Source organism: Hippocampus zosterae, chromosome 6, assembly GCF_025434085.1.
Source record: "Hippocampus zosterae strain Florida chromosome 6, ASM2543408v3, whole genome shotgun sequence".
Taxonomy (NCBI): Eukaryota; Metazoa; Chordata; class Actinopteri; order Syngnathiformes; family Syngnathidae; genus Hippocampus; species Hippocampus zosterae.
The window spans coordinates 1,194,820-1,205,587 of record NC_067456.1 but is presented as its reverse complement, the minus strand read 5'-3'; the positions used below and the strand labels follow the sequence as shown (position 1 = coordinate 1,205,587).

Here is a 10,768-nt window from a genome sequence, read left to right as displayed (position 1 = left end):
ACCGGTCTGTGTGTGTGTGTGTGTGTGTGTGAGTGTGTGTCAGATGGCTTTGATTTGTTGTTTTGGTGTGCGGCAGGTTAGAACGAGGTGGCGGCGTGTCACTCGGGCAGCTGATGTTGTTGTCGTACGCGAGGGGCGTCCGGGGCAAGGAGCCGCCGGCCCTTCCCGAAGGCCCGCGCGGCTCGTCATGTGTCACGCGGCTTCCCGGCGCAGCATCAAAACAAGGCCTGGCTGGCGCGCGCAGGGGCCCCGACGGCCACGTTCAAACGAGCTTTGTCATGAAAATGAGCTCAGCGACGTGAAGCGCTACACCAAACGTGCAAAAAAGGGGACAATGAGAGGCTGGTAGGTTTGAGCAGTTGTTGTTGTTTTTTATGATCTCGCTTTTCATATACTAGTCAAAATAACAATAATAAAAGACGTCATAATCACCAGAGATGCTGGTTGTGAAAAGTATTTATGTGTGCAAATGGCCGCAGATGTGTTTTCCAGGTGTGGAACAGGTTTGCTCTTGACAACCAATCAGTAGATGGAAAAAGGATGATGTCATCAAGGGGCAGCGCGAGGTTGGAATTTGAAATTGGAATTCAATAAAGAAACAGTCCCGATGCCAAATGAGTTCAAGTGGGCAGGCCGTGGGCAGATTACATCGCCACGGCAACACAGCATGAAATTTGATTGGCCGATTAAAAACAACTTGAAGGCGAGCAGGAATGTTTCGCCAGAAGACTCAAAGACAACCCGGCAAACCATTTTTGACACAAAATGGCATCTATAAACCTAAAACATCTATAAATACCAAACATTTCTTTAATAATTGTCTAAAAAGATTTAAACTTAAGAGCAACCAACTCCTCAGTCTGTTGACATCATACATCCTGTCAAAAGTCTGACCTTCCAAACAAAAGCTCCTATTATAATAACACGGTTGCACCACATTTTCCTGGGCCGCTAAGTGAGTTTTGTAACCGTCGCCGTCAATCAACAGGCATCAAATAGCTCGAGGGCGACTGCAAAAGAAGCTTCCACGGGGGCCAAAGAAAATGTGGCGAAGCCGTTAGAATTGTGTGCTTTTATTTTGAAGGCACAACTTTTAATGAGGAAGTTTGTGTGCGTGCGCGTGCGTGTGCGTGTGTATGACGTTGATGTTGCCCGGTAAAAATCTACTCAAGTATTTGTACCGGGTTACTTCCCACCACTGTTGTCGCGCCCACTTCCGAAAGACATTGAAGAAGAAAGTTTGAAACGCAGTCGGAGCGAATCGGCCCACTTGCGCCAGACGAGTCGACGGCAGGGATGGGCCGGGCGGTCCTGACATTGGCAGACGTGCGCCTTTTGCGCGCGCGCGCGCGTGTGTTTTTGTGTGTTTTATGGAGGACGCCCCGAGGCCAGAGAGGCTTGGAGACATTAAGTGTTGCCACGGCGCCTCAGTGCACCCCTCAGCCTTGAGCCGCTCTGGCAGCTGGACTGGGAAAGATGGGATGCGCGGGATGGATGGAGGCTCGGGTTTGAGGAACGAAAAGGAAGGCAACAAGAGGACAATCTACCCTGAAGGAGGTCCCTATATACACTTGACCCTTTTTTTTCCCATTACACAATTGTGCTTTCCAAAAAGCAGATATTCTGATTTTTTTTTTTAGATCCCGTATCCCTTTTCTGGATTTTCAACCTTTTTAATTGACAGATTAATTAAAAAGGTTGATTAATTATCTGATTAATCATCAGATTGTCCGTATTAGTTCCGATGAGAGCATCCCTTCAAATCTGAGTGCGTTAAATGATGGTGTTGTGTTGGCTGTGTGTGTGTTATTTGCATTGATGTCTGTCCGTTGCTTTTATTCTATATACTGTATATATTATCTTTTCGCAAGTTCGATTTGTGTGCGTGTGCGCGTGTTGTGGAGCTTGGTGAGCCACCATGTGAGCGTCTTTCATTACCAACCCCCCCACCCCCCAATCTTCTTCTGTGATGATATGAACCCTCGCCAGCCTTCCTCACTCCTCAAGCAGAGCCCCCCCCCCCACCCCCACGTCCCCACCGTGCTGGGGCCTGGTTGTGTTTTTGGCAGTTGCCGCTGACCATCACGGACGTCATTGCCAATTTTAGTGAAAAGTGGCACATATGGCAGCTGAAGTGCCATATGTGCCCTACACAATATTTCTTGGCCGCGTTCCCCCTTTTGGATAAATCGTCAGTTTAAACGGGGGGGGGTGTGTGTGGGGGGGTTGCGGGGGTTGAGTGGTTTATTATTAATTCATCTTTTTTTTTCTTAAATCCCCTTTTTTCCTTCCTCTGAGGTATTTCGACGATTTGCCTCTGGACAACTGCCAGTCACCCTTGATGGGTTCATCATATTTGTACACGCAACAAACGCAAGCATTTGCTTTTAAAATTAGTATTATTAACATGGCATCCGTTGATCCATCGTGGTACACAATTGGTCAATTAGTACGTACCTAATTGATCACAACATACCAGAAAAACAACATCATACTAACAGTCAAACATGGTGGTGGTCATGCATTGGTTTGGGGCAGCTTTGGTGCTCCTGGACCTGGACGACGTGCTATGATTGATGGAAAACTGAATTTCTGCTCATTAACAGAAAAATCCTGACGGTGAATGTTTTTGGGTGTCTGTTTGTGACCGCAAAGTGAAACGAAATTGGATTGTCCAGCTGGACAACCACACAAAGCATACAAGGAAGTGTTCTATTTAGAGTTATATTTTTTGAATTTGGGGTGTTTGTTTGAAGTTTGAGTGCTCTTTGTGTGTGTCTGTGCATGTGTTGTACTCTATGTCTGCTCTGTGGGGGTGTTGTATACGTGTATACGAGGATATTTTTTGATTTGTATGACAAGTATGCTTCGGTAGCACTGGATTTTTTTTTTTGGGAGGGGGGGGGGTCTACATATAATTAAAACCACACGAGCCGCTTTCGGGAGCATTCTGTTTGTTTGGCCGTTTTGATTTATTTAGAATAATCCCAAAAGATGAAGGTCTTATTTGTTTATGCGGCCCCGCCATTGATCTGATGGATTTATGATGGAACACAAGGGCAAACACCTAAAAGGACGAGACATCTTCAAATTGTATCATTAGTCGCCTCAAGAGGATCTTGAGTGGAAATTATTGAGCTAAAAAAGTGTGTGATTACACTTTAATACCATCATCAATTTGTCATCATATTCCTGCCTTTAAAAGTGCTTATGAATCATGCACTTGACATCAAGGTATTAAAAAAAAAAAAAAAAAGGAAGGTGTGTGTGGGGGGGGGGGCTGACTCGCCTCACACAGCCGGGAGCATTATACGTTGGCGCCCCCTGAGTGCGCCTCCGGGTATTGCCGGAGAGCGGACCGCCGCCTCCACGTCTCCGGCGGGATGCTGAGCAGAGCAAGGCCGCGTCGGGAGCCTCCTGAGTCGGCTTCGGCCGGCGGGCGGGGCCGGAGGTGGAAACTGGGATGGAGGAGAAGATTGTTTGGCAATTAGAGCATCGACGTGTGTGATAGAGGTCATAAACGCTCAAATCGGATCAATATTTACAATGATCTATGAAAATAAATCGACATACTGCTCGGTAGCGGGCCACCGTCCATAAGTGGCGAGATGCGAAGCTGAGAGAGGCCGTCCGAGGAGCTTCCGGGTGTTCGGGATGGGGAAGGTTGAGGCAATTCGAACGTAATAAAAGATCGAGTTCGCTCACTATTATTTACGGCTTATGGTTTTCGATGTTTGGCAAGAAGGGAGTGCACCTAAAAAAACGTGGCCTTGGACTTGCGTTACGAGGCTCCTGGGCCGGCTTCGGTGGACTGCGGTGGACCCCGAATAAATTTGAGATGTACACAGTCACGACTTTAGGCAAATTGAGAGTGAGAAAAGCCCATTTGAGTTAGTTCGAACGCGTGAAAATAAATAAAGAGGATTGACTTTAGTGGCCCGCCGCCGTAGCACTCCTGCGGGACGCTGAGCCGAGACGCGCCCGCTTGCGGAGTCCCCTGGGCCGGCTGCCGCTCACGGGCTGGATCGGCGCCCTGGATCGGGATCCCGCAGGCGGAGAAGCTTCATATTAAAAAAAAAGACCCCGCCTGGTGGTTTGGCATCGCGTAATGAGTGACTAAATTGGTACGCACACAGTTCGTGGACTACCACCAGTCCGGCAGGATACGACGCGGGACATGCCGGCTGACGAGTCACCCGAGCCGGCTTCCGTTGGCGGGCAGCACCGGTGCAAGGAGGTGGAGATGGTGGTGGTTGATCAAAAGTCTAGTTACCTCCGTCGTCATTACGAGACGGTTAAGAAGATAAATAGGAGCAAGAAGACATTTCCCGGGTGAAATTAGACTTAAAATTCCATTTACCCCAAAGTGAGTTAGTAAGCATCAAGGCTTTTGATGAGAATTATAATAATAATGAGGGGTGGGGGCGGGTTGATGGGTGGAGTGGGGGCGCGAGGGGCAGGGGGTGGTGGTGGTGGGGGGGGGGGTTCCCATCATAAGAGGCGTCAAGCGGCAGTCGGCCAGTGAAGAGTTAAAAGGAGGAGACGCGGAGTGACACGCCTCATTGGGGAGATTATGCGCGGCCAACAAAACCCGCGCGTCGCCCCGCGAGTCGTCCGCAGCATCCCGACACGTCGCCCGGGCGCGCACCACCGGGACAGAGCGCGACGCGTCCTGCTTCTGACACGTTGAGGAAACAAACGCAACGTCCTTCCCTTTTTTTTACCCCCCCACCACCCCTTTGCAGGCTTTACTTATTCGTCGCTTCTTGTGGCTCCGCTCCGGTTGTGGATTATTTGGTTCCGAATCTGCGTAAAAGGTAGGGGCTGAAGACGCAGAAACAATCATCATCATTATGAGAAATAGAATAATAATTGTAATAATTATAATAATAGGATGATGATGATGATGGGGTCCGGGGGGGTGTCAAAAGGCTGATAGGCCGAACAGGGGTCCGACTCGTCCTCGAGCACCCCGAAACCGTGATTCCGATCACGGCTGTGCTGCACCGCGGGGAAGCTCCTCGTCTCGAAAAGCAGTCAGGTTCCGTGCCAAGTCATATCAAATTTCGAATCCTTTTTTTTTTCGACCTCAGTTTGTGTCAAAGCTGACGAAAAGTATTCCATTGATGATGAAGATTTTATTTTATTTTTTGAATGACGGTGTTTCCTCGTGTATTTTTAAATCGATACATTTTTTTCCGCCGTTCTACCGGTGCGGAAATCCCCGCAAAACGGTCAAATTCTAAATTTTCACACAAAACCGCATCATTTCGGCACTCGTTCCGCCATTCAAATGAGTTTCATTTCATTTGAAATAAACGCTCGAGTAAATAAAGCGATGATTGTTGTTTCTTTTGAAATGTCTTGTTTGTAGTTGTGATGACATTTTGCGCGTGTTTTAGGGGGGGGGGCAGGTTTACGCGAAGGGTTTCGCGCTGGGGGGGGGGGAGAAAGAAAAAGAAAAAAGAAATAAATCATCATCATGATCATCATAATGAGGCGTCGGTGCTGCTTTAATTACTCTCTCCCATGTCGGGTGGGAAGTGGCGGATTATGCAAATGAGGCTGGTGGAAGGAGCGAGGAAAAGAGGATAAAAAAAAAAGAATGCACGCCTTTATGACGGGATCAGGATTAAAACGTCATATTTTTATTTTTCTTCAAAGAATGAAAATCCCGCACGTGCTTTTGTATACGGAAGCCTGTCGCCTACAATAATATATCAATTTTAAAAAATTATATATATAGATATATATGCAAATAAAATGGAAAAAAAAGATGCAGCAATGCAATTTCAAAAATGTTTGGTTCATTGCAAAAATACACTCAGGATGGAACGGCAACTACACGCAATTGCTTGAAAATTGCACCCCATAATAACGCAGATAAAGTTCGCCTTAAACTGAAGAATATTGCACCGAATAAAGTAGAAAAGAAATCCTGCACATTACAGCTTATTGCTCCCATTTTTGGGGGGAGTTATAATTTGCGATGTAATTTACACGTGACGCAAATCCCAATGAGAGCCATTTCAGGAGTTTGTGCGGGTCCGTGCGTATTTTGAACGGACTTTTTTTTTTTATCAACGTGTAAAAACACAAATAAGAGCAAGAAGAATTGTTACGTTCATCGTCGTTTTGTGTGTTTTTCAATGAATGTTTGGAACCAATGTTATGACCTGTTGTTGTTGGTTAAAAAGACACGAAATCATCAGCATATTATCATTATTTTTTATTTGCCGTGATGAGGTTGAATTTGCAGTGACGTTTGTTGTCCCCCCCCCCCCTTTTTGGGTGTCTGAAGAAGCGCTTTTTAAATGTCTCCTTCGTTAATATTGTCATTTGTTTTTATTATTCGGCGCGCAGGGAAATACAAACACTTCTCATGTGTTTCGGTGAACCAAACCAAAATGATTGTTTCTCTTTTGTGGTCGCGCAAATGAGGATCTATTTGATTTCATTTTTGTCTTGCGCTTCCTAAATGCACGTGAACACGCGCTTGTTTGTGTGCCACGCAGAGGTCGGCGGCCATGGAGGAGTCGAGCTCGCAGCACAAGGCGCAGCTGTGGGACGGCGATGCCAAGGCGGTGCAGCAGTGTCTGACCGACATCTTCACCAGCGTCTACACCACCTGCGACGTGCCCGAGAGCGCCATCTTCGGGCCGTGCGTGCTCAGCCACACGTCCATGTACGACAGCATCGCCTTCATCGCGCTCAAGGCCACCGACAAGCGCACCGCGCCCTACATCTTCCGGGTAAGAAAAAAAAAGTATACCGTCACACCGCAAAGACGTGTTTTACGGGAAACATTAACTAAGCGTGTTGCTTGACTCACCGTACACACACACAAAAGTTTATTATCGCCTTATATGTTATGAATGTACATTTTAAAATAGTACGTTTACGTGTTACGTGATTACGTTTTCACGTTAAAACTTTCACTTCCGCATTTGGTAAAAATCAAAGGAAGTCGTTGCTTTCGGTTCAGGTGACTCGCGGAGGTCTTGCTTTAAATCCTAATTATTTCTAAACATCCAGCCTCATTTTCTTTCTCAGCACCTTTTGTGTTTTTACAGTGTTTTAGAATCGCGGCAAAGTTACGTAACGCCGAAGTTTGATTAAACGGTACAATAATGACTTCCGCTCGTCACCTCAACCGGAAGTCAAACTAATCAAATGCTAACGTGACACTTCATCGTGTTTTACGTGATAAATTGTCTCGTTAAAAATGGACATTTATCACATTTAAAATGTGAAAACTGTGAAAAATGTTTAACTGATCACGTTACATGCAATTTATCATGTTGAACTTTATTTTTCCTGCCATAGGAACGGAAGAGTTATTTGCGATATTTTGCCAGTCGTGACATCACGATACGGCAAAAGAAGGGCAAAATCTTTTTTTTTTTTTTTAATTTATTTATAAATTTAAAATTTTCAATTTTAATTTAATCTCAACCCACAATATCATAACAAGATTTTGCTCTTCTGAAAATCATGGTATTGTGATAATTAGTACTGTATGCCAAAAAAAAAAATCCTATCATGATATGTAGGCGAGAAAACAAAACAGTCTCATTTTATGATATTTGGATAGTTTGCTGACAAAGATATTCCGACTTGGGAATGACGTGATGATGGAAAGCAACTATTAAGGCAATGGAATATACAGTTTTTCAATATTTTACCAGGAATTGTAGCATGATAAGTGACAAATAATATATTTGGGAAGGGCGGGGGGCATCAAGATATTTAATTAAGTGAACCTATCTCATGTGACCATATTTGGATAGTTTGACAATGCTGCTATCGGGACATGGTGACAATCTTAGTATAGAAAATACATGAATGATATGATGCAAAAGAAAGGAGGAAAAATGTAATAATTCAATATTAGGGGAGTGGAAAATAAAGTGTAAATTGTGATATTTTTGCAATATTTTGACAAAATAAAATCCTGATTTTCAAGTCAAGTCGTGAAATACATATGGTGTCTGGTCTCGCTTTTGTCAGGTGGACACGTCGGCCGCCAACAGCACATCGGAGGGCCTGATGTGGCTGCGCCTGGTTCAGTCGGCCCGCGACAAAGATGAGCAGAACCTGGAGGCCTACGTGAAGAACGGTCAACTCTTCTACCGCTCGCTCAGGCGCATCGAGAAGGACGAAGAGCTGCTGGTGTGGTACGGAAAAGACCTGGTGGAACTGTTGCTGCTCACCGCCGCCAGGGCGCCCGTCAAGAGCAAAGGTGCGATTTGCAGCCACTACAAAGTGCTTGCGGAGCAACAGCGGGAAGGGAAGTGGTTTAGATCCGTTCAAAAATACTGCTGGGAGGTGGAGGTTTTGGTCGCTATGTGATCTAAACTCTCGAGCGGGGGCGGGCAATTCCGGTTCTGGAGGTCTGGAGGTCGGTTCTTGGTGGTATTTATACGCCTCCCTGGTCCGACCCACCTGATTCGAATGATCAGGATGCTTATCCCGCTTCTGCAGAGCCTGGAGATGATCGGAGCATCCGAATGAGGTGGGTTGGAGCGGGGTGACATCGAACCCTCGAGGACCGGGATTGTGAATCCAAAAATACAGTTTTCAGGCGTTTGGCAAAGAAGGAGAAATGATTTGGTGGGTGAAAGTATGACGTGTCATCAGACAGTAATGATACTGCAAAGTGCTTGCGGAGCAACAGCGGGAAGGGAAGTGGTTTAGATCCGTTCAAAAATAATGCTGGGAGGTGGAGGTTTTGGTCGCTTTGTGATCTAAGCTCTCGAGCGGGGGCGGGCAATTCCGGTTCTGGAGTCTGGAGGTCGGTTCTTGGTGGTTTTTATACGCCTCCCTGGTCCGACCCACCTGATTCAAATGATCGGGATGCTTGTCCCGCTTCTGCAGAGCCTGGAAATGATCGGAGCATCCGAATGAGGTGGGTTGGAGCGGGGCCACATCAAACCCTCGAGGACCGGGATTGTGAATCCAAAAATACCGTTTTCAGGCGTTTGGCAAAGAAGGAGAAATGATTTGGCGGGTGAAAGTATGACGTGTCATCAGACAGTAATGACGACGTCTTTGTCTCCAAAAAGGTTCATCCCAGCACTCGTGTCCGGACTGCAGTCAGAGGTTCCAGTTCGAGTTCCCGTTTTTGGCGCACCTGCGCTTCCGCTGCACCAAAAGACTGCAGAGCTTGACGGGACTAGACGAGGTGGAGCAGCCGGGCAGTGAGCGCAGCCCGGAGCGGCAGAACACGACGTCCGGCAGGTGCAGCCCCAAACGCGGGCGCGGCGAGGGCGACGTCGGCAAACCCTCCACGGACTTTCACAACCTGGCTCGGGACATGGAGAACAACCGGACCGGCAGCCCGCCGAGCGACAGGGAAGCCGAGGTGTGCAGCGAGAGCTCGGGGAAACGAAAGTTCTCGTCCGCCGACGAGCGGGACTGCCGCCGAGCGGGCCCGCCGCAGTCCAAGTCCAAGGAGGAGTTGGCCACGTCGGCGCAGAACTACCGAGGGGTCTACGGCTTGGAGGAGAACCACCAAGTCCGGTCGCTTTCCTCATCCGGTTCCTCCGAGACCAAATGCAGCGCCTTTACCGAAGTCAAGAAGGCGGTCCAGACGCTCAAGAACCACGGCGGCAGTAAAAACTCTGAGAACAAAGACCGTCCCGGCGGCGGGCCCCCGGACAAGCACCCCAACGTCCGTCAGGTTCTGTCGGAAACGCAGCCGCCCCAGAGCCTGCCCATGGCGAGCGCCTTCACCTCGGTGAGCCAGGCAGGCGGCGGCGGCGGCGGCGAGCGCAAAAGCGCCTTCAGCCAACCGGCCCGATCGGGCTACTCGCAGATCTCGCCCTTGGTGATGGCGCCCAAGCTGCTGGACTGCCACCCGGCGGTGGGCGAGGCCATCTCGTCCGCTCGCCTCTACCAGGCCGACCACCTGGCCGCCAAGCTGCAGGGCGCCGAGCTGGGCGCCAACTGCCCCGTGCCGGGGGGCGTGGCCAAGCAGAGCCCCTTCGCCTACGCCGCCGCCGCTGCCGCCGCCGCCGGCGCCACCTTCTGGCCCAAGAACTCTGGCGGCTCCGTCCAACTGCAGATGCCCTCGGCGCTCACGCTGCTGCCGCCCTCCTTCACGTCCCTCTGCCTGCCGGCCCAGAACTGGTGCGCCAAGTGCAACGCCTCCTTCCGCATGACTTCGGACCTGGTGTACCACATGCGCTCGCACCACAAGAAGGAGTACGCCATGGAGCCCCTGGTCAAGCGCCGGCGCGAGGAGAAGCTCAAGTGTCCCATCTGTAACGAGTCCTTCCGGGAGCGCCACCACCTATCTCGTCACATGACCTCACACAACTGACTCGGGGGGCCCGGGAACTGACGGCAGGGAGTCGTCATGGATTGGGGACTGGGGGGTGGGTTCGGGGGCGGGGCCGGGGGGGGGAAGCTCTCTGCTTTTGCGAACCCCCCCCCCCCCCCCCCCCCAAGAAACAACAACAACCACAACTCTCAAATCTGCAATGGCCCCCCTATCAGTTATGTCCCCTAAGAGGCTCGGTTCTCAAACTTTTTGAGGTTTTTCCCGATCGTCGATGTCATCGATTGGAAAAAAAAAAAACAAGCAGCCAAAGTGTGTGTGCGTTTGTTTGTACGTACAGCGAGCAAAGACTTTTTCGTTAAGTTCTTTCCCGAACAACCTAGCTAAAACGCGGCTCCTCCATCTAGTGTCAATTGGGATACCGCTAGCAAAGTTGGACGCGATTGCACTTCCATCTTGGCGGAAAGAGCGCAAAAATAGCCGATA

The 10,768-nt window shown here is 48.9% G+C and overlaps 1 protein-coding gene and 1 long non-coding RNA gene across 2 annotated transcripts; one reads left to right on the top strand and one right to left on the bottom strand.

Moving 5' to 3' along the window:
• Positions 1–2,897: 2,897 nt before the first annotated feature.
• LOC127602798 (uncharacterized) lies at positions 2,898–3,772 on the bottom strand. Its single transcript, XR_007962877.1, has 2 exons — positions 3,574–3,772; positions 2,898–3,458 (listed from the first exon to the last, which is right to left on the bottom strand). It is a non-coding gene; the product is annotated as an uncharacterized LOC127602798 (long non-coding RNA).
• A 756-nt stretch (positions 3,773–4,528) lies between these two features.
• prdm8b (PR domain containing 8b) lies at positions 4,529–10,377 on the top strand. The gene is made up of 4 exons (XM_052068957.1): positions 4,529–4,817; positions 6,516–6,752; positions 8,011–8,242; positions 9,066–10,377. The coding sequence occupies exons 2-4, from the start codon at positions 6,528–6,530 to the stop codon at positions 10,322–10,324; spliced, it is 1,716 nt and encodes a 571-aa protein (XP_051924917.1). The 5' UTR covers positions 4,529–4,817; positions 6,516–6,527; the 3' UTR covers positions 10,325–10,377.
• The last annotated feature ends 391 nt before the right edge of the window (positions 10,378–10,768 follow it).

What these genes read in the sequence shown, in the direction of transcription:
- prdm8b (XM_052068957.1), top strand. Translation starts at nt 6,528, where the DNA reads ATGGAGGAGTCGAGCTCGCAGCACAAGGCGCAGCTGTGGGACGGCGAT. An exon ending in CCGCGCCCTACATCTTCCGG is followed by an intron (nt 6,753 to 8,010) that starts GTAAGAAAAAAA and finishes CGCTTTTGTCAG; the next exon opens with GTGGACACGTCGGCCGCCAA. An exon ending in GGCGCCCGTCAAGAGCAAAG is followed by an intron (nt 8,243 to 9,065) that starts GTGCGATTTGCA and finishes GTCTCCAAAAAG; the next exon opens with GTTCATCCCAGCACTCGTGT.